The sequence below is a fragment of the Amyelois transitella genome, chromosome 26, assembly GCF_032362555.1.
Source record: "Amyelois transitella isolate CPQ chromosome 26, ilAmyTran1.1, whole genome shotgun sequence".
In the NCBI taxonomy this organism is placed as follows: Eukaryota; Metazoa; Arthropoda; class Insecta; order Lepidoptera; family Pyralidae; genus Amyelois; species Amyelois transitella.
In genome coordinates, this window is record NC_083529.1 from 7387501 (window position 1) to 7411007 (window position 23507).

The 23507-nt window shown below is 47.7% G+C and overlaps 2 protein-coding genes across 2 annotated transcripts; both read left to right on the top strand.

The window, feature by feature from the left end:
- Positions 1-8986: 8986 nt before the first annotated feature.
- On the top strand, positions 8987-10912 carry LOC132903430 (uncharacterized). Its single transcript, XM_060951738.1, has one exon. The coding sequence runs from the start codon at positions 8987-8989 to the stop codon at positions 10910-10912; it is 1926 nt and encodes a 641-aa protein (XP_060807721.1).
- A 2038-nt stretch (positions 10913-12950) lies between these two features.
- LOC132903410 (uncharacterized) lies at positions 12951-14168 on the top strand. Its single transcript, XM_060951687.1, has 2 exons — positions 12951-13415; positions 13647-14168. Exons 1-2 carry the CDS (start codon positions 12991-12993, stop codon positions 14071-14073), a joined length of 852 nt encoding a protein of 283 aa, XP_060807670.1. The 5' UTR covers positions 12951-12990; the 3' UTR covers positions 14074-14168.
- Positions 14169-23507: the final 9339 nt, after the last annotated feature.

A 23507-nucleotide genomic window follows, 5' to 3' on the forward strand; every position in this document is an offset into this window, starting at 1 on the left:
AGGCGACGAATTATTGTCGCAATAAGTTATTGTCTTTTTGAAGGTCACGGACCTGGGTGTTCTAATCATTTTAATATCTTATTTATAAAAGTAAATTTGTAAAAGTTGTATATATATGTATATTGTAGAAGTAATAATAAGTAAAATAAAGTAAAAGTAAAAGTAAAGTTAAGAGTTGATGAATATCAACCAATGTCACTACTGGTTGCAGCCCTGTATAGGGGGGCAGCAATGCGTGGATACGTAAAATAGATGCTAAAATGATTTTCAATATGATAAAATTTTCCGAGTTATAGCAATTAAATAACTAATTCTTATGCAATAGATAATAAATATATAATTATAGTCAGTGTAGTAGTGTACAATAGCTAATACAATACGACAAAGCAAAATTCACGTTGAGTTTCTTATTTAAGCTTGTTAGGCTCTGTCTACCCCGCTAGGAACTCGCGCGGTTCAACAAACTCCGATCAAAACAACAGAAACAATAACATTCCACAGCGAGCCGAGAACAATAGACTCGCTGGATGCCGTCTATTACGTCACTAGGAGGCGTGACCTGCGGAGCGGACGACGGCCGCACCCGACTTACAAAGTTTTTAAAATAGCGGATAAATAATATATTATTTAATTCTAGTTAATAATTATAATGGTGGTATAATAGCTCAATACAATTCAATACAAACAAATCCGCACTCAATCAATTATTTACACCCGTTAGGCTCTGCCTACCCCGCAGCAAGCTCCCGCAACAACACAATTGTGGATCACGACCTTGACATTCCACGGCAAGCCGAGAGAACAATCGGCTCGTTCAATGCCGTGTGACGTCACAAGGAGGCGTGACCCACTCACCGAGCGGACGACGGCCGCACTCGACCCATTACGTATCGGTTTAATATACACTAAAATGAGTTTGTATGGGCTTATTATTACTATTGCTTTATTGGTCTATTTACTATTTTATTAATACAATTTTTAATAATTTTGATAATATTGGCTATTTTTTATTTTGTGTGTTAAAGAGAATGTGTGTCTATATTTTTTATATATTTTATGGGCCTTTTAAATTTGTCGATTTAGTTTTATTTGATGATGTAGTTATGTTGAATTAAAAAATTTTTTGAGCTATGTGTTTTGTGTATGTAATTCCGTGTTTTATCTGATTTATAGGTCTTAAGGTTTATTTTGTAAGTTAATAAGGTCCGAGAAATACCTATTTAAATGTTCTCAGTCGATTTGGCGGTTATAATGTGTGGACCGTATGCGTGTGTAGCTTATCGCGATTGCCTCTATTGCGCACCGCGATACGTAATGGGTCGATAGCCACCTGCTGTCCCCACTCCGCGCACCCGCTGCAAACTTGTTACAAACTTTTATTTGCGGTCTAGGCCTATTTCGACCGTTTACAATTTGTCAATTTACTTAAAAACTATAGATGTCCCAGTTTTAACAGTTTAGAATAATTTTGATGTTTTATAGTCCTTTCTAAATTCAATAAGGTTTGTAACTATCACTAACTCTTAATGCAGATAACCGACGGTTTCTTCTTTGTTTTCTTTTTTTCCAGTTGTATTTTTCGTTGTAGACGCCAAACCCTTACTCCGATCTTGCTAATTTTTGGAACGTAAGGTCTTCAACCTGTCCCTCGCAGGTTGGCGTATGCAGCTCCTCACCCTGATCAACCGATCTGCCGAAAGACGCCCTCCAACGCCCGTTCTCTTCGCTCCCTCCGCTTCCCGACGTCCGTAGCCCGGTTTCCCACTGCAGCCGGACCCTGGTGAATACTCCACTCAGCTGTTTGTCTATTGGCCCTTGTTTAGTCCTAATCTCAGTTTTATAGCGCAACAGGCAACCGAGCTGCTTAACGGGAAAAAGATTTGCGTTTCGGGGGCTCCCACAAACGGTCTCGCCGTGTCGACGTCTTCGGTCGCAGGAATCTGGGACTCCGCACAGGGAAGGTCGACGTCACTGCCCACACTTCCACAGTTCCAGTTCGCAAATTTCTCGATATAAATCGCGAGTTTTAGGCGGCGAAGCGCGAGGAGGCGTCTAGCCCGCAACTTTATTTTGTTATAACTATTTTGTTTACCGTCCGATTTTCAAAATTTCTTCACTGTTCGTTTGTACACTTAAGCGCGGATCCAACAATATATTGCACTTGTGGAAATTCGTCAAAAGATGATTTTATAATTATTTTTGAGCGCGGAGCGGTTTACTTTCGTGGCGCTCGGTACTGCGGACAGAGCGCAACTGGGTTAGGTTAGGTTAGGTTAGGTTAGGTTAGGTTAGGTTAGGTTAGGTTAGGTTAGGTTAGGTTAGGTTAGGTTAGGTTAGGTTAGGTTAGGTTTTTTTTTTTTTTTTTTTTTTTTAAGTTTTCCCCTGGGAGTTACACCACTCCCAGGGGGAGTTTATTGCCAGTATTCTCTAACATTATTAGAGGCATTTTAAAACAATTTTATTTGCATAATGTGTGAAAAACTATAACTAAACTTACTGCTATACTTAGTCTGCTTAATCTTTTTAACAATGTAAGTTTATAATTGTTATCATTGAATATACAATGTAGTATTTTAGCAAGTCACTTGTCACTATTCACTATATTATGCTAGAGTTACTATTGCTTACAATATCTTGTCATAGCTATAATACACCGATTAATAAATACCTATAAGACTATAAAGCCCTTCCATTCCTTAACAATATTTACATCTATTTTCTTTGCCTCCTTTGTACTGTACAACTATTTATATAATTTACTGGTCAATAACCCTATAATCAATTATCTGTTTTAATTTTTTACAAAAAAGTCATGTTACGAGCATGATTTGCTCTTAACTGATACTGATATTAGTACCTTGTTTATTTATTCAAATTGTATACCTTGTTTATGCGAATATCGCATTTATATAAAACTACTGCTATTCTTATAATTCTATGTCATTTTGTTAAAATTGGTATACATATATATTATTATCGTCAAACTTAAAATTAAACTATCTATAACCGTAACAACCAAGTATTTGTTTACAACTTTAATTATTAATGTATGTGTCACTTATAAAATTTTTCATATTATTGCATAACATTTTTTTACACGTACCTTCGAACCAATAAATAATATTATTCATTGGTTCAGAGCCACATTTGTGTTGCGTTAGCACTAGGCACTTGACCATGGCCCCAAGGACATGCCGCGACCCGCCTTGTATAATTGCATTATATAATGATGCTGTTCATTAATACGGCAATGTAGGTCAGCCACGACACGCCGAGAGACCATGAATCATTGCTTATGCGTATGCAATCCTGGATCTGGCGAGAGCCTCCCACCTTTGCCTGACCTGACACGCGGAGCTAAAAGCGTTGTGATTACTCACCGCGTTTCCGTCCGCGCGGCAGTTCAGGCACGATGGGACGGCTCCCGCCATCCAGGCCTGACACGCCGCCCTCTGATGCTGTCCACCGCAATGGCAGCACCTCTCCGCCGTCTCCCTGCAATGGCGCCTGCCGTGGCCGTAGCCCAGGCACATCGAGCATTGGACCAGCGGAGAATAATCCTCCGCCTGGATCCGCTGCATATCGATGCGCACTGAGCCGGCCTCGACCACTGCTCGCCACATCCTAGGGGGGACACTCGCCACTACGTGTTCCAGTAGCGGGTTTCGCGACCTCTTTCTGAATTTCACCTGTATCACTTTTTCCTCCTCCGTTAGGTCTTGCAAAATTTTTCTGTTTTGTTCCGTCAATTTATTTAATATCTGCTCATTTGTGTTGCATTTTAATATATTTTTAAAAATGAGGAGTGGGTTTTTGTTTTCTACCTCCTTTACTTGTAGATTTTTAATTTTGCTAATTCTATTTTTTAATTGCTCTCTACCCTCTTTGGTTTTACAGCTAATAATTACCTTCCGGTCTCTTGTTCTCCTCACACGCTCTATTCTTAACCATTCCCCGCCTTCTTCTGCTACTTCTCTTATCTTTTCCATGACCTGCTCACCGGTTTCCATTCCTCTCTTGTCGTCCACAATCACGGAATGTAACGTGAGCGGCTTTTCGCGAGGAGCAGCCACGGCCTGTGCGTATGTCGGGGTGTGTGAGGCTGTTGTTGTTGTTTTAGCACTTACTTCTTTCTGGCGGTCCATGAACTCCTTTATTTCCCGTATACTGTGGGAGTTTGCTTCCAGTTTGTCCACCAGCGGTTGTAGGAAGATTTTAAGCTCTCCGATATGCATCTCTTGCTGTGGGATAGGGGAGGTCTGGGTTCTTATACTCGGTCGTTGTCCCGGCGTCATGTTTTTTATTTCCTGGCAAGAGGCCAGGTCGCACACTAGGTCGTCTGCCTGTTTGATTCTACTTTTGATGGAGTCCTTAGCTGTTCTCTTTAATCTTAATGCAGACTCGACCTCTTCGCCAATTGCATCCAGGAGATCCCTAATACTACGACATAGGTCTTCTCTGTCGTCGTCCGTCAAGATTTTGCGTCTATTTTCCTCCTTCAGGAGGGGCGTTTTCGGGAAGCATTGTTGGTACCTGCTCCTCGTGTTTGGGGTCGCCCATTCCTCCTCTGAGGATAATCTGACGGGGGAATCCGACGGGGAGTCACCCTGGCTACTGAATTGAGTGGGTGACATTTGGAAGGCTAGGTCTGTCGGGTTATCTTTAAAATACACTGATTTTGGTGTTCGGTTTAGCGTCATGTTTTAAAATTAAATTTGTATAAGTGGTAAAAGAGACAATTGTATAGTTAAAATGATAGATAAGGAAGGCAAAAAGCCAGTCAACAAATAAAATTTAAAACCTTAATTAATATGGACTAGAGGTGCAATGGTCAATATGGACGTTAAAACGTTGATCTTGAAAAATCCACGCAATCCTGGGGTCTCACCTTTTTTCAAGGCTGTGTCCTTTGTCTGAGACTGTGTCCTCGAAGCAACACTGCACTGATTTATGTTCCTACACGCTTCACTGAAGGCACAGGTCCGGCTCGTGGTATATGAGGTTGATCCACCTGATTCCGGAGCTGCAGACCTTGATCACAATGCACACTGAAGACCATTCACTCACAATAATTTTTTAGAATTTTAAGAATTTTTTATCACTATTTTAAATATTTTTTGCTAATTTTATTCGCGGAGCGCGTCGGAGCACGTCTGCACTCCACGACGGCTCGAAGCAGACTGGTTAGGTTAGGTTAGGTTAGGTTAGGTTAGGTTAGGTTAGGTTAGGTTAGGTTAGGTTAGGTTAGGTTAGGTTAGGTTAGGTTAGGTTAGGTTAGGTTAGGTTAGGTTAGGTTAGGTTAGGTTAGGTTAGGTTTTTTTTTTTTTTTTTTTTTTTTTTTTTTAGTTTTCCCCCAGGTGTTACACCACATCCGGGGGGAGTTTATTTCCAGCATCTCTCTGTCATAAACAAAGACATTATTAAACAAGGTTTTTCACATGGTATATGATAAAAACTACCTTAACATTAAACTATACTTAAAGTCTGCTTCTATTTACAATTTAAAATCTTATAATTAGTTTTATGTTAACTATTCAATATTACTTTCCAATTCAATTCTTTTCTTATTTCGAATATAGTCATATTTTTATTTTTGCTTATTGTAATTCAACTACCGACACATGTCAACATTTGAATGCTGACATATGTCGGTAGTTGAATTACTTGTTGTAATCCAACCACCGACACATGCCAACATAAAACAAATACTGACAAATGTCGGTAGTTGAATTACTTATTGTGATTCATCTACCGACACATGCCCGCATTTGTTTGTTTACACCGTTATTTTCCATTTTCACTTTATGATACAGTTATTCATGCTAATATACCACTTAAAATCTATTTATTACCTCGTTATTTCACGTACTTAAATTGATTACATCTTTGTTGATGCTGGTCAAAACTTAATATTAATCACCATTTACTATATTTTAAGACGCCCTATATTTCTTATGTTTTTTATTTTGCATGATTTGCAACTTTGATTTGTTATCCTATATATCTATAGGGTTCTTTGTCAGCTTAATATCAGTCATTTATTAAAACAATATTTAAATCCTATGTATACATTAACGTCGTTACGTTAGTCATACTTTAAAAGACAAAACAATTAAAATCCTATTTCTACTAATGTAGATACCTCAATATCAATTATTAAAACATCACAGATTAATTTAATACATGGCATTGTCCTTTTATATACAATTTATGTTTGCATATACACAACTGCGCATGCCTTCACACCAACGGATAATTATTATTCGTTAGTGCGAAGCCACATACGCACATTTGCTGACGCGCAAGCATATTGTCCCAGACCCCCACGCACGCGCCGTGACATGCCTCGGATTATTGCATCTTTAATGAACGTCCTTACATCAAATTGACAATATAGGAGTGCCTCGACACGTACGCGAAATCCAAAACAATATACCTAAGCATATGCTATCCTGGATCTGGCGAGAGCCTCCCACCTTTGCCTGACCTGACAGGCAGAACTGAAAGCATTGTGATCATAACTCACCGCGTTTCTGTCTGCCCGGCAGTTCAGGCACGATGGGACGGCTCCCGCCATCCAGCCCTGGCACACCGCTCGCTGGTGTTCGCCACCGCAGTGACAGCACCGCTCCGTCTTCTCCTTGCAGTGGCGCCTGCCGTGGCCGTAACCCAGGCACATCGAGCATTGGACCAGCGGAGAATAGTCCTCCGCATGGATCCGCTGCATATCGATGCGCACTGAGCCGGCCTCGACCACTGCTCGCCACATCCTGGGGGGGACGCTTGCCACTACGTGCTCCAACAAGGGGTTTCTGGACCGTTTTCTAAATTTGATTACTACGTTCTTGTCCTCTTCTTTTAAATCTCTAATGATTCTAGAGTTTTGGGTAACCAGCTTTTCTACAATTTCCTTGTTTGTATTAATTTTCATGACATTTTTAAAAATAAGAAGAGGGTTTTTGTTTTCCATTTCTGTAATTTGTAGGGTATCATTTTTGTTTAATCTATTTTTTAATTTTTCTCTACCCTCCCTTGTTCCGAAACTTAAAATTACCTTTCTGTCTCTGGTTTTTCTAACCCTTTCTATCCGGATCCAGTCTCCACCTTCTCCAGCTATTCCCTTTATCCTCTCCAATACCTCGTCACCTGTCTCCACTCCCTTCTTGTCGTGGACAATCGCGGAGTGTAAGGTGACGGGCGCCTCCCTTGCCTTAGCCACGGCCTGTGCGTAGGTTGGAGCACGTGTGGTTGTGTCTGCTGTTGAAGATCCGCTCCGATGGTCGATCAACTCTTTGATCTCCGTTATGCTTCTGGAGTTCTCCTCCAGTCGGCTGACCAGCGCAGTTAGGACAATCTCCAGTTTTCCTATTTTTGTCTCCTCCTGGGGAGCCGGGGAAGTCTGGGTTCGCACACACGGTCTCTGACCCGGTGTGATATTCTGTGGCTCCTGGTAAACCGCCAGATCACAAACCAGGTCATCCGCTTCTTTTATTTTGTTAGCGACCGAGTCCTTTATTTGTTTTCTTAACCTGGGCGCCGACTCGATGTCTCCCCTGATCTCCTCCAAGAGAGCACGGATCCGGCCGCCCAAGTCGTCCCTCTCGTCGTCAGTCAAAGGTTTTCTTCTGTTTTCCTCTCTTAATAGAGGCGTCTTCGGGTAGTGCTGTATGAACTTACTCCTTGTTATGGGAGTAGCCCATTTCCCTTCCACAGACGTATTGACGGGGGAGCCTTCGTAGGACGAGTCGCTCCGAAGGTGCCCGTGTATGGGTGAGGGGGTGCTGTCAATGTTATAGACATGTGTCTGGAAGGACACAGACTTTGGTGATGTTTGCGTCATGTTTTAAGATCGAATTTTGTAAAAGTTGTAAAATTGTAAATTGTAAAAGGAAGAGAGTAAAGATAAAATGATAAAAATGTAAAGTCAGGGTCAAAATTTAAAATAATATTTACATAGGGCCGTTATCATGAGACTTAGGTTACCTAAGTCTACCGTAGTCCTCCTGACGAATTTGTTTTATTTTCGGCGTGGCACTTCACGGACACTGGAACAAATCCGTGGAAATCTTCGTGATCCAGTCCACCCAAGGAAGCTGTTCAAGTCCAGGTATTTATTTGATGGATCACAACACGCACAAACACTTATTTTATAATTTTTTAAAAATTTTTACACTTAATTTACACTATTTTTTACACTGATTTTTGCGGAGCGCATCGGAGCACGTCTGCACTCCACGACGGCTCGAAGCAGACTGGTTAGGTTAGGTTAGGTTAGGTTAGGTTAGGTTAGGTTAGGTTAGGTTAGGTTAGGTTAGGTTAGGTTAGGTTAGGTTAGGTTAGGTTAGGTTAGGTTAGGTTAGGTTAGGTTAGGTTAGGTTAGGTTAGGTTAGGTTAGGTTAGGTTAGGTTAGGTTAGGTTAGGTTAGGTTAGGTTAGGTTAGGTTAGGTTAGGTTAGGTTAGGTTGGGGTGCTACGGTCAGGAAACCTCCACGTTGGCTCAGTACCTTGAAAGCTTTGCTTCTGTTGCTTGATCTTTGATCCGGTGATAGCGGCGGGCTGACAAGACACTGGGCTGGTGCACCCTGGGCGATGGTTAATAACTCCCCGCTATTAGGGGTCTTGTTATCCATCGGCAAATGTCCTGACACATGGACGGGCTGAATAGCCTAACCGGCTTCTGGGCAGACGCTTTTGCGTCCAGGTCCGTCTACCAGTTGCTCCCTCTTGTCTGCCCTCAGACAGTGAGTGGATGTGGCTCGCGCGGCGTCAGGTTTCGGCTCGGCGCCGGGCAACTCGTTACCCCAAATTGATGGGGCCGAGGACGTTTGTCGCGAGGAAGAAAACCTCAATAAAAAATAACCCTAATCCCAAGGTCGGGCGTGCCGATGGGATGAATGGCGGGGGGGGAGCCCCGTCCCAAGCGCCCACTGAAGAGGTGGAGGAGTTCAGGGACCTCACCCTGTTAAAAAAAAAGGAAACTCATGAATATGGCGTCTAAGAAAACGATCATACCCCAGGAGGGTACCGACTCCCAAGGAGTCGGAGAATCCCTCCCCACGCCTTCGGGCGTGGGCTGCCCCACCGTATCTGGGGGGGGCACTTACCGCCAGAGGGACGCAAGTCCCTCCCAACTGTCGACACGGTCGACAAGCCGAGGGTCACTGATCCTCGCACCGACATCCGACGAGGACAACGATAGCCTTCCGGAGGTCATCATGACGGAGGATAACAAGAACGACGGGGGCAGTGTTCCCCGTAAACGGAAGGCACTGGAGGGGTCTGCACTAAGATCGCGAGGCCCCAAAATTAACACAGCTACGAGGGGCCGTCACGCTGGTCGGCGCACACAGACATCGCCACCCAAGCCCGCCAGCAGCATCGTTGACGAACAACTTGACGTTGTACGGACGTCTGTTGGAAATGTACTGGAGGAAGCCGGTAAATCCGGCAACCTCAAAGGCACAGTGTGGCGATCCATGAAGGATGCCTGTCAGCACATCTTAGATGCAGCTGATAAAATAGAAATGCACCAGGAGGAGTCGGCAGCAGTCAGAATTCTGACTGCTGACAACAGAAGGATGCGGGAGCAATTGGCGCAGCTGGAGCAGGAGACGAGGGCTCTTCGGAAGGCCTATGCCGAAAAATCTACCGGGCCGTCCACCTCAGGACCAGTCACAATGGCGGAAATCAAGGACGTCCTCAAAGAGTTTGAGGTGTCCATTGAGAGGAACCTGTTCCTCAAAATAGGAGAAATGGTGACGACCCGGTTGAATGAAGCCGAAAAGAGGGGCATACTCGCCCCAGAACCAATTCTGCGCCCGCCACTGGCGGCTGACAGAAAAAAACAAAAAGCTGAAGATCTAGACGGCAGGGAGGGCAACACAGGGTCAACCCTCATGCCACCTGCAAGACCCGGACCGGTGCCGCAAACCAGGGCCAAGGCCAAGGCCAAAACCAAAGCTCGGCCACGTGAGCCAACGCCAGGCCCCTCCCGAATACCTCCCACTGAGGCGTCCCCGAACCCTGGAGGCACGGAGGTGTGGACAACGGTAGCCAGAAAGAAAAAAGGGAAAAGAAAAGGGAAGGGGAAACCAACCCAAGCCCCCAAAGCGGCAGCAAAACCGCCACCAAGGAAGGCGTTCACCCCACCGAAGTCAGCAGCGGTGGTGGTGACCCTGAAGCCGGAGTCCGATATGGACTATAAATCGATAATGGCCAAGGTCACCACCATCAAACTACCGTCCATTGGGGTGGACCATGTTTCGGTGCGCAGGAGTGCTACGGGGGCTCGGATAATAGAGGTTCCTGGAGCAGACAGCGGGGCCGCAGCGGACGCTCTTGCTGAGAAGGTCCGGGAATTGATAGGCAACGAAGCGGAGATATCTCGGCCGTATAAAACGGCACAAGTCAAGGTCTCCGGCTTCGATGAGGCAGTGACTCTGGAGGCCCTCAGAGAAGCTGCAGCTGCAGCTGGGAAATGCCCACCGGGGCAAATTAAGGTTGGCGCTATCCGTATGGCGCCAGACCAGACTGGGGCAGCCATTTTAACCTGCCCTGTGGCGGCTGCCAACTCTCTCATAGAGCTCGGACGCCTCCTGGTCGGATGGTCGGCCGCCAAAGTCAAAGGGCTTGAAGCCCTGCCCATGCGATGCTTCCGCTGCATGGGCATGGGCCACACTAGGGCCCTCTGTCCATCCCCGGTGGACAGATCATCGATGTGCCACCGCTGCGGCAAAACGGGCCACACCACTGGTGAATGCCAGGTCAAAGAGCCATGGTGTGCAGTGTGCCATGCCGCTAAACTGCCGCCAGGACATGTCATGGGGGGGAAAGCCTGCAACCCCCCTCGCATAAGAGGCAAATCGGCCCTGGCAACGACCGAGGCCTCGGAGGGCCGCGCCATGGAGCACTGATGCCGGTACGACCTGCTCCCCGCCTTGAGGTGCTGCAGGCCAATGCCAACCACTGCGCTCGTGCTCAAGACCTCTTGGTCCAGCACTTGGCGGAGTGGGGCATTGACGCTGCCGTCATATCGGAACCCTATTGCGTCCCCTCCCTCCCTAATTGGGCTGGAGACACAGAAGGGCTGGTGTCGGTGACCATCCCACAAACTGGCAATCGCCCACCTCTCTCGAAGATTGAGAACGGCAGGGGGTACGTAGCGGTGAAATGGGGAAATATTGTAATTGTCGCAGCATATTTCTCCCCCAATGAACCGCTGCGTGCCTTTGAGCGCCTCCTCGAGAGAGTGGGGCAAGTGGTCGAGGGTGCGGCGCCGACACCGATCATGCTAATGGGAGACCTTAACGCCAAACACTCTGCGTGGGGTTCTCCCATAACCAGCCCAAGAGGGGTAACACTCTATGATTGGGCGGTGGGAATGGGGCTTGAAGTCCTAAACCGGGGCAACACTTCCACATGCGTGCGGCGAAATGGTGCCTCGATAGTGGACGTGACGCTCGCGACCTCGAGTATTGCTGCACGCATTGAGGACTGGCGTGTCCTGGAGGACGTGGAGACCCTCTCCGACCACCGCTACATACGGATGTCGGTCTCCAATACGCCCCATTCCCAACAGCCCACTCGAGGCAGAGGGAGACGCCAGGGGTTCCCCAGGTGGAATATGGCTAGCCTCAACAGGGACCTGGCTGAAGAGGCTGCCATGGTAATAGAGTGGAGAGAACCCATACCAAGCCGCTCCCTTGGTGTGGAGGAAAGGGCACGTGGCTTTCGCGCGTCGCTCACTGAGGTGTGCGACGCATCCATGAGGAGGTCTGGTCCGCCGCCTGCTAAAAGGCAGGTACACTGGTGGTCTGAGGACATCGCTGCACTCAGATCTATCAGCAACCGTGCCCGCAGGGAGTACACCAGATGCAGGCGGCGGCGCAACCGCGAATACGGGGAGGAGGCCCGACTCTATTCTGCCCTCCAGGAGGCCAAAAAGGCCCTGTCGGTAGCAATTGCCAAAGCGAAAGACGACGCCCACGAAGCGTTTCTGGCCACGCTAGACAGGGACCCATGGGGGAGGCCATATAGGGTAGTTCGCAACAAAATGCGCCACGCCCCCCCCACGGCCTCCTTGGAACCGGACCTCCTCAATAAAATTGTTGAAGGCCTTTTCCCATCGGCCCAAGAATTTGCTCCTCCGAGTATGCAGGTCCCCGAGCGGGAGTCCACCACGGCCCCAGTGCCACCGGTGACGGATGATGAGTTCGACCGGGGTATGACACGTCTGACAGCCTGCAAAAAGGCACCAGGCCCGGACGGCGTCCCCGGTCTGATTCTACCGGTGGTCGCAAAACACCTCGGGAGCCGCCTCAGACAATTATTCGACGACTGTCTGTCGTCTGGGCGGTTTCCCAGGCCGTGGAAAGAGGGAAGACTCTGCTTGCTCAGAAAGGAGAGCCGACCCGAGGACTCCCCTTCGGGATGGAGGCCCCTACTGATGCTGGATGAGACTGGTAAGCTGCTGGAACGAATTGTCGCCTCCAGAATCATCCAGCATCTGGAAAATGTCGGACCAAACGTGTCGGACCGCCAATTTGGTTTTAGAAAAGGGCGGTCGACCGTTGATGCGATAGGGGCCCTCCGCGAATTCTCGGAGGACGCAATAAAAAGGAAGGGAGGAGCCGTGGGTGTCTCGTTAGACATCGCAAACGCCTTCGGCTCCCTCCCATATGAGGTAATAAAGGAGGCACTCCGATACCACGGAGTGCCTCTCTATCTGAGAAACCTCGTAGGGCACTACCTCTCTGAGAGGGTGGTGCTCTACGAGGACAGAGAAGGGAGGAAAGCCAGGGCGATGACCTGCGGTGTTCCTCAGGGGTCAGTGCTAGGACCCCTGCTTTGGAACATCGGCTTTGACTGGGCCATCCGCGGGAGCCTACTCCCCCGGATGACCGTCATCTGCTATGCGGATGACACGATGGTGGCCATCTGGGGTGAGAAGCTGGAGAGCACCCTCAGGACAGCTGCAGTCGCAGCAGACCTGATGGTCACCCGCGTCAGGCTGCTGGGGCTCAGGGTGGCCCTCAGCAAGTGCGAGGTCATCGTCTTTGGCAAAAGGGGCTGGAAACCGCCTGAGGGAGCGTCCATTCCAATAGGTGGGGAAAGGGTCCAGGTGAAGCCGTACATTAAGTACTTGGGCATAACCATGGACCCACGCTGGGACTTCCGGGAGCACTTTAAACAACTAGCACCCCGGATAGTCGGCGCAGCATCGGCCATGGGCCGGCTGCTGCCCAATGTCGGAGGGCCTAGCGCCCGGTGCCGGAAACTATATGCGGGCGTAGCCCGGAGCATGGCACTATATGGGGCGCCAATCTGGGCAGATAAGCTCTCCAGAGCCAACGTGGCCCAGCTGCGAAGGCCACAAAGAGTGGTGGCCAACCGCATAGCTCGGGCCTACGTAACGGTGGCTTGGGCGGCGGCATGCGTATTGGCCGGCACCCCACCATGGGACATGGACGCAAAAATTCAGGCGGAGGTTTATTGGGAGCGGGCGAGAAGACGAGCTCTCGGGGAAAGGCCCGCCCCAAGAGAAGTGAGAGGGGCCCGTCAGTTGGCCGTAGACAGGTTGAAAGAGCGGTGGCGAGATGAGCTAGAAAACTCCCAGTATGGTATACGTACCATCGGGGCGCTCCTCCCATCGCTCGAAGATTGGATGGATAGAAAGTACGGCCAACTGACGTACAGAATGACGCAGGTGATGACCGGACACGGGTGCTTCGGTCATTACCTGCATACAATAGGCAGAGAGCCAAGCCCGGTCTGCCACGAGTGTGGGGAGCCGGACGACACGGCTCAACACACCCTGGCAGAATGTGAGAGGTGGGCCACAGAAAGGGTGGCCCTAGCAGTGGCCCTGGGCGACCGCGATCTCACGCTGCACTGCATCGTCAGTAAGATGCTGGGCAGCGAGAGATGCTGGGACGCGATGTCCTGCTTCTGCGAGACGGTAATGTCGCAGAAGGAGACCGCTGAGAGGGAGCGTGAAGCGAGAGCTGAAGCGCTCCCATGCCGGCGAGGACGAAGAGGCAGACGGCGGGCGCAATACGCCCGCCGTTTACCCTAATCGCGCCGTAAGGCGAAACCGGGGGGCGTCGTGGTAGAATGCTTGCGATCCCACGGCGCCCCCAACAACGGCTGGTGCGGAAACGCCGTAGGAGGTTTTAGTGGGTAGTCTGGGCCGATTAGCGACCCGGGAGCCCCACACTCCAGGGGAGATCCCCTTCCCCTGGGTCGCCTGTAAATGGGTTTCCTCCTACGAGAACAAAAAAAAAAAAAAAAAAAAAAAAGGTTAGGTTAGGTTAGGTTAGGTTAGGTTAGGTTAGGTTAGGTTAGGTTTTTTTTTTTTTTTTTTTTTTTTTTTTTTTTTTTTTTTTTTTTAGTTTTCCCCCAGGTGTTACACCACATCCGGGGGGAGTTTATTTCCAGCATCTCTCTGTCATAAACAAAGACATTATTAAACAAGGTTTTTCACATGGTATATGATAAAAACTACCTTAACATTAAACTATACTTAAAGTCTGCTTCTATTTACAATTTAAAATCTTATAATTAGTTTTATGTTAACTATTCAATATTACTTTCCAATTCAATTCTTTTCTTATTTCGAATATAGTCATATTTTTATTTTTGCTTATTGTAATTCAACTACCGACACATGTCAACATTTGAATGCTGACATATGTCGGTAGTTGAATTACTTGTTGTAATCCAACCACCGACACATGCCAACATAAAACAAATACTGACAAATGTCGGTAGTTGAATTACTTATTGTGATTCATCTACCGACACATGCCCGCATTTGTTTGTTTACACCGTTATTTTCCATTTTCACTTTATGATACAGTTATTCATGCTAATATACCACTTAAAATCTATTTATTACCTCGTTATTTCACGTACTTAAATTGATTACATCTTTGTTGATGCTGGTCAAAACTTAATATTAATCACCATTTACTATATTTTAAGACGCCCTATATTTCTTATGTTTTTTATTTTGCATGATTTGCAACTTTGATTTGTTATCCTATATATCTATAGGGTTCTTTGTCAGCTTAATATCAGTCATTTATTAAAACAATATTTAAATCCTATGTATACATTAACGTCGTTACGTTAGTCATACTTTAAAAGACAAAACAATTAAAATCCTATTTCTACTAATGTAGATACCTCAATATCAATTATTAAAACATCACAGATTAATTTAATACATGGCATTGTCCTTTTATATACAATTTATGTTTGCATATACACAACTGCGCATGCCTTCACACCAACGGATAATTATTATTCGTTAGTGCGAAGCCACATACGCACATTTGCTGACGCGCAAGCATATTGTCCCAGACCCCCACGCACGCGCCGTGACATGCCTCGGATTATTGCATCTTTAATGAACGTCCTTACATCAAATTGACAATATAGGAGTGCCTCGACACGTACGCGAAATCCAAAACAATATACCTAAGCATATGCTATCCTGGATCTGGCGAGAGCCTCCCACCTTTGCCTGACCTGACAGGCAGAACTGAAAGCATTGTGATCATAACTCACCGCGTTTCTGTCTGCCCGGCAGTTCAGGCACGATGGGACGGCTCCCGCCATCCAGCCCTGGCACACCGCTCGCTGGTGTTCGCCACCGCAGTGACAGCACCGCTCCGTCTTCTCCTTGCAGTGGCGCCTGCCGTGGCCGTAACCCAGGCACATCGAGCATTGGACCAGCGGAGAATAGTCCTCCGCATGGATCCGCTGCATATCGATGCGCACTGAGCCGGCCTCGACCACTGCTCGCCACATCCTGGGGGGGACGCTTGCCACTACGTGCTCCAACAAGGGGTTTCTGGACCGTTTTCTAAATTTGATTACTACGTTCTTGTCCTCTTCTTTTAAATCTCTAATGATTCTAGAGTTTTGGGTAACCAGCTTTTCTACAATTTCCTTGTTTGTATTAATTTTCATGACATTTTTAAAAATAAGAAGAGGGTTTTTGTTTTCCATTTCTGTAATTTGTAGGGTATCATTTTTGTTTAATCTATTTTTTAATTTTTCTCTACCCTCCCTTGTTCCGAAACTTAAAATTACCTTTCTGTCTCTGGTTTTTCTAACCCTTTCTATCCGGATCCAGTCTCCACCTTCTCCAGCTATTCCCTTTATCCTCTCCAATACCTCGTCACCTGTCTCCACTCCCTTCTTGTCGTGGACAATCGCGGAGTGTAAGGTGACGGGCGCCTCCCTTGCCTTAGCCACGGCCTGTGCGTAGGTTGGAGCACGTGTGGTTGTGTCTGCTGTTGAAGATCCGCTCCGATGGTCGATCAACTCTTTGATCTCCGTTATGCTTCTGGAGTTCTCCTCCAGTCGGCTGACCAGCGCAGTTAGGACAATCTCCAGTTTTCCTATTTTTGTCTCCTCCTGGGGAGCCGGGGAAGTCTGGGTTCGCACACACGGTCTCTGACCCGGTGTGATATTCTGTGGCTCCTGGTAAACCGCCAGATCACAAACCAGGTCATCCGCTTCTTTTATTTTGTTAGCGACCGAGTCCTTTATTTGTTTTCTTAACCTGGGCGCCGACTCGATGTCTCCCCTGATCTCCTCCAAGAGAGCACGGATCCGGCCGCCCAAGTCGTCCCTCTCGTCGTCAGTCAAAGGTTTTCTTCTGTTTTCCTCTCTTAATAGAGGCGTCTTCGGGTAGTGCTGTATGAACTTACTCCTTGTTATGGGAGTAGCCCATTTCCCTTCCACAGACGTATTGACGGGGGAGCCTTCGTAGGACGAGTCGCTCCGAAGGTGCCCGTGTATGGGTGAGGGGGTGCTGTCAATGTTATAGACATGTGTCTGGAAGGACACAGACTTTGGTGATGTTTGCGTCATGTTTTAAGATCGAATTTTGTAAAAGTTGTAAAATTGTAAATTGTAAAAGGAAGAGAGTAAAGATAAAATGATAAAAATGTAAAGTCAGGGTCAAAATTTAAAATAATATTTACATAGGGCCGTTATCATGAGACTTAGGTTACCTAAGTCTACCGTAGTCCTCCTGACGAATTTGTTTTATTTTCGGCGTGGCACTTCACGGACACTGGAACAAATCCGTGGAAATCTTCGTGATCCAGTCCACCCAAGGAAGCTGTTCAAGTCCAGGTATTTATTTGATGGATCACAACACGCACAAACACTTATTTTATAATTTTTTAAAAATTTTTACACTTAATTTACACTATTTTTTACACTGATTTTTGCGGAGCGCATCGGAGCACGTCTGCACTCCACGACGGCTCGAAGCAGACTGGGTTAGGTTAGGTTAGGTTAGGTTAGGTTAGGTTAGGTTAGGTTAGGTTAGGTTAGGTTAGGTTAGGTTAGGTTAGGTTAGGTTAGGTTAGGTTAGGTTAGGTTAGGTTAGGTTAGGTTAGGTTAGGTTAGGTTAGGTTTTTTTTTTTTTTTTTTTTTTTATTATTTACATGAGCAGGTGGTGAAATCCATCATGGACAGCCTGGGAAGGAGGACCCAGGTAGTGCCGGACTCTTACCGTGCTAAAACACCACCTGCTCATGGAAACTCCATCAGGAGGGACCCTGTGTGGGTGGACAGGGGTCTTATATTTCCTATTTTATTATGTAAATTTATAAATTTTCAAATTTTGGTATATTATTATAATTAATCTCTGATCTTAAGTTTTGTTTCTATTGATTATCTTTGTCGCCAGTTTGGAACAGTATTTTAAAAAAATTTCTCTCGTTGTTTTGTTCCTTATTAATATCGCCAAGTTTTCCTTGCTCACTCTTTCTCCAATTTCCATCTCCACGTTGTTCCTTTCATTTGCATACATAACACATTCGGTAAGGACATGGTCGATACTCTCCTCATTTGCAGGGTCACAGGCACAGGTAGGGCTCTCCTTGCATTTGAACCTGTTCAAATATTGCGAGAACCCGCCGTGTCCCGTGAGCACCTGCACAAGCACGGGGGTCAACGCAATCTTCCTTATTGTTTGGTACGCCTCTCCTGCGTCGGGAAAGAACAGCTTAGTGGTGGATGCCGTTTCCCCCTCCACGTAGCGCCGGTTCCATTCGTCAATGGTATCCATTCGGATCTGCCGCTTGACGAATGAGACCGGACATCTATCGTAGTGGGGTCGAACCCTGCCGAGCGCAGCGCTCTTGGCCAGGTCGTCAGCCCTTTCGTTCCCCTCCAACCCGGCGTGAGCCTTAATCCAAAATAGTTTAATTATTTTGCCCAACATGGAGGCCTCTTTTATGTTGGCTCTCGCAGTTAACGCCAGGTTGTGCAGGGAACTGCTGTCAGAGACAGTTTCGAGAGCCGACCTGGAGTCACAATAAATATTGCAGCTAAGCGCTGAGCTCCGAAGGGCCCGCTCGGTTGCCACAGAAAGGGCCAACAGTTCGGCCTGATACACCGTGCACATGTTGTCGAGCTTCAGTTTCTTGGTACTTGTCTCCGCAGCGCCTTCCCATACGGTCAGCGCCGCGCCGACTTTCCCATCGTGCTTGCTCCCATCCGTGTAGATGTGGAGCTGCGCGTGCTGCTGCTCGTCAACCTGCGCACGGTCCTCCAGGCACGAAAACTTGAGTCCCAACCTTCCGGCCGGGTGAGGCGCTTCCAGAAAATCGACGGGTCTCTCTATCTCCCGGTCTCCTACCACTCGCCGAGATATACCCTTCTTCACTTCGTTAAGAAGGGCTGCCTCCCTGATCCTCATGTCCAGGGGAAGCAGTCCGGCGAGTAGCAGCGCCGCGTTCAGAGAGACGGTGCGATACGCTCTGACGATCTTCTGTGCGAAGCCTCGCTGCACCACGTTTAGTTGCTTCTGCACCCCCAGCTTGTGCGTGGCCGCTGCCCACACGCTAGATGCGTACATAATGACCGGCTCGACCACCGCCACGTATATGGTCCTTATCACCTCCGAGTTCAAGCCCCAGCCAATCCTGGCCGCCCTGGACAGCTGCTTATATAAGTTTAACGCCTTTCGGCATATGTTCGCCACATGGGCGTTAAAAGTGAGCTTGCTGTCCAAGGTGAGGCCGAGGATTTTGATTTCCTGGGACATTTCAATGGGTACCCCGCCCATGCTCAGAATTGGGGTGTCGTACTTAAGTTTGTTGGTGAGCACCATTGCCTTTGTTTTCAATGGTGCAAACCTCAACTTGTTTTCGACTCCCCATCTCCGAACATATTCGAGGGCTCCATTGGCACGTCCCTGGACCTCCTGGGCCGTGTCCCCGGAGAATACGAGGACCACGTCGTCAGCAAACGCTTGACAGTAATCGCCCCGGCCATCCAGCCCCACGAGCAGCGGGTCCAGAAGCAAATTCCAGAAAGTCGGGCCTCCTATTGACCCCTGGACACATCCCTTCGTGGTTTCGCTGACACTCTCCGCTCCGGCATATCTAACGCGAACCCTCCTATCCCCCAAATAGCTATCAACTAATCGGCGTAGATTAGGAGGGCACTGCGTCTCCGCCAGTCTGCACTTAATGGCCGGCCACCACGCGTTATCGAAGGCTCCCTCTATATCCAAGGATACCATCAGGACGAGTTTTTTATCCTTAATCCTCTGCCTGATGTGATCCACCAGGACATAGAGGGAGTCCTCGGTACAGCGCTGCGGCATAAAGCCGTACTGACGGCGGCTCATGCCGGGGAGGACGTGCCAGCGAATCCTCGCCACCAGCATCTTCTCCAAAATCTTACCGAGCACCGGTAATAATCCGATGGGTCGGTAAGACTTTGGATTCGCGTAGTCATCCTTTCCCGGCTTTCGCAGGACGGCGACCACCGCCTCCTTCCACGCAGCGGGGAAGTGCCCGAGTTTCAAGCACTTGTTGTACAGCGCCAGGAAGATGTCGGGGCCCAGCGCGATGGCCGCACCACAGACATCGGCGGTAAAGCCGTCGGGTCCCGGCGCCTTTTTCGGGTTGAAGCTCGACGCGGCGCTCTCCAGCTCCTCCATTGTGAATGGTGGGTCGCAAGTCTCACCCTGCTTCCCCTCATTCACAATTTTGGAGCTCTCTCTCGTGAGTTTATGCCCCGCGTCGTCTCCCCCCGGATCATCTTTTGGGAAAAAGGTTTTAGCCAGTAGACCCGACGACTCTTCCCCGCTAAGGACCCTCCCGTTTTGCACGAGAGGTGTGTCCTCCTCCCTGCTTGCGGTGCGGCCGATCACCCTGTAGATCCCCTCCCACATCGTCTCGCGGTCCTGCTTCTCGCAGAACCGCTTCCAACTGGCGGTTCGAGCCTGCTCCGACGCCAGGCGGTACTCTTCTTTGGCTTTCAGATACTGCTCGACCACCCATGCACGGCGGGTCGGCCCGGCGCTCGCCACCCTATGCTTCTTAGTGGTCACGGCTTTCCGCATTTCGGCCAGCTCATCATTCCACCAAGGCATCTTCAGTCGCCCTCCGGTGGAGGCGAGTTTGGGGATTGACATCTCGCACGCTCGCTCTATTGTGCAGTTCAATTTTGATAATTTTAAATCCAAATGTGTTGTATTGTTAATTTTGACAATTTCCGAATGGTTTATGTTGTTTTCCAACCATAATTGGGCCAATTTCTCACGAAATTGGTCCCAATTAGCTTTTTTTGTGTTATATTTGCGAGTCGTGCGCTTGATGTCCGTCCCCCTCGCCTTCACCAGATTTACCTCGAATAGAAGAGCGTTGTGGTCAGAGCTGGTTATGCCCGTGTCCACTCGCCAGCCGTCGACGTGGCCGAGCATACCCTCCGTACACACCGTGATGTCGACGCAGCTCTGAAAGCGTTTCCCAGCTCTGTACGTGTCGAAAGTAGGCTCGGACCCCCTGTTGAGAATGTGCAGGTCCATCTCTCCTAGCGCCGCCGCCAAGTCCTCCCCCCTGTGATCCGTTCGCACACTTCCCCACCACGGGTTCCATGCGTTGACGTCTCCCCCCATCACGACCATGTCCGTCCCGATCTCCGCCATGATCCGCTCCATCCACCGGATACACGGGTCGATGGGGCCGTCCCCGTCGAAGTACATCGACACCACCCCAATCTCCCACGCACTCGTCCTCAGCCTCGCAACAGCGAAGTTTGGGGTCGTGAGCGCCGGAAACGGGGTGATGTCGATGCCCCCGTCGAGCAGTACAATGGCGGCCTTGTTCACAGACTGTGGGCCGGCCGCAACACATTGTACCACCCGAGTTCCGGGTTCAACCTTCATTCTTCCCGTGTTCCCGGTGTAGGGCTCTTGGACCATGGCGAAGGCCATCCTCTGCTTGTCTGCCTCCAGCAGGAGTTCGCTAGTTGCTAGCTTACTCCGCTGGAGGTTTGCCTGGACACTTTTATATAGCTTCTGTACTGGGCTGCCCTTAGCAATAAGCCACAGTGGCTCTCGCTAATTCCTCCCACCTTTTTCTGACAGGGCAGGCCTCACTGAAAGCAACATGCTGCCCGCTAGTGACCTTGGCCAGCCTACAGTTCCTGCAAGTCGGCGGGTCACCTGCAACCCTGGCGGGGCAGTCGGCTCCCAGATGCGGACCCCCGCAGTGACAGCACAGGTCGACAGGCTCCTTACAGAGTCGCCGACCATGTCCATACCCCAGGCAGCGCGTGCACTGGACCAGTGGAGACTGGTCTTCGGCTCGCACCGTCTGGAGGTCAATGCGAATGCGGCCCGCATCCACGACCCGCCGCCACACCACGGGCGCCGCGCTGAGCACCACGTTGCTGCAGTGAGGGTTTCTCACCTTCCTACGGTAGCGCACCGTGAGCCGGTCCTCCCCCTCGCCGAGGCCCTGAAAAACACCCCGGTTCTGGTTCCGGAACGCCCCCAAAATATCCTCGTCCGAGTTTACGTTGAGAACGCCCCTCAGAACCAGAAGCGGGTCCTTGTTTCTCACCTCCTCGACGACGAGGTGAGTTCCGGCCGCCTGCAACCTTTCCTTGAGCCTTGCCCTGTCCTGCTCTGTTTCGCAGCCCAGTACCACCTTCCTGTCCCGTGCCTTCCTAACCTTTCCTATTGTAATCCAGCCTTCTTTTGCATTGACTGCCTTTCTTACTTTCTCCAACACTTCATCCCCGGTCTCCTCCTCCACAGTCGACGCGACCACTACGGAATGCAACGTAGGATGCTCCGGAACTCCGGGTCTTGTGTGGTTCCCTCCTGCTGCGGCTACAGTGGCATATGTTAATTTGTTATTTTGCAGGAGTATATTACTATTTTCTTTTATTATTAATATATTCTCTTCTTGCTTCTCCATATTCTCCTGAATTTTTTCTAAAAATTTTTCATTTTCCTTTTGCTTATTGATTAGTTCTGTAATTTCTTGTAATTTTATACCGTTTTCCTTTATTATTTGTTTATTTTCTATTAAGTGTTTTATTATTTCGTTTCCATTGTCACTGTAGACCTCTTTCTCAGTTTTATTATCCCCACCTTTGTCTTCTCTCCTTCCCTCTGCTAGGACTTCCTCGTATTCCAGAATAATCTGGAATAAGTCCTCCAGGGCTGTTTTTACGTTAGCTTTTATGTCCGACCTTGTATTCCTGGTTTCGTTCAGCAGGCCTATTGCCATGTCCTTAATCGCGTTTGCTCTTCCTAGTTTTGTTTTGGGCACGGTTTGCTGTACCGGTTTTGGTGTAATTACTGTTTTGGTTTGTGCCATAGGTTTGGTTTTTGGTTTCGGAGCTGGTTGTTTAGCGATACCTGAACTACTTGGTGGACTACCGCTTGCGATAATAGCCTCGAGGTTCTCAGCGCTTTTCCTCGCTGGAACCTTCGGCGCATTCGGGGGGGAGTATGGGCAATACATTGTAAAAGTGGGGAAGTCAATGTTAAAATTAAAATTAAGTTTGTATAAGTTTTAAACAGTAATTAAATATAACAATAAATAAAATTAAAATTTTTTGATAATTCAGATTAATTCTTATAAATAAATAAGTCACTTACAAGCTACTCAATTCTTTAGTACTATAGGTACTTGTCGGTTTTCTCTTTTGTTTTAGTCTGTTAACTTTTTTTTTTTTTTTTTTTTTTTTTTGAAAAGGATTTTTCTTTTTCCCTTAAGTTATTTTTTAGTTCTTATTATTATTATTATTACTTTTCTTTTATTTTCTTTTACTTTTATATTTATAAGTGTGTAAGTGCACCTATATGTCTATTCTTAATCTAAACAATCACAGTAATATTGTATAAGTTGTATAAAAATAATATCTTAATGTAGATACTTAAAACTAATTTTTTCTAAGTCAACCTTTATATATCTTAGTTATATTTATCCTTATATTAGATTACTAAGTCTTTATACCACTTTAGTAGGGTGCCGTCTTGTTCCTATATATATATGTATGTTTTAATACAATAATGTCACTATTAAACAAAATTAAATAATATTCATAAATTGACAACACAAAACTTTAATCGGCCTCCAGGCTCTGTCTACCCCGCAAGGAAGCAGCACCGTAAACAACTCCGAGAGAGATTAGAAGGTAAATATAAAAGTTGATGGATGCCAGTTAACG

Excerpts from the sequence above, each read along its gene's own strand:
- LOC132903430 (XM_060951738.1), top strand. The coding sequence starts at position 8,987 with ATGGCGTCTAAGAAAACGATCATACCCCAGGAGGGTACCGACTCCCAA.
- LOC132903410 (XM_060951687.1), top strand. The coding sequence starts at position 12,991 with ATGGTCACCCGCGTCAGGCTGCTGGGGCTCAGGGTGGCCCTCAGCAAG. Across the intron at positions 13,416-13,646 it reads GCTCGGGCCTACGTAACGGT|ATCGCTCGAAGATTGGATGG; the intron begins GGCTTGGGCGGC and ends GGCGCTCCTCCC.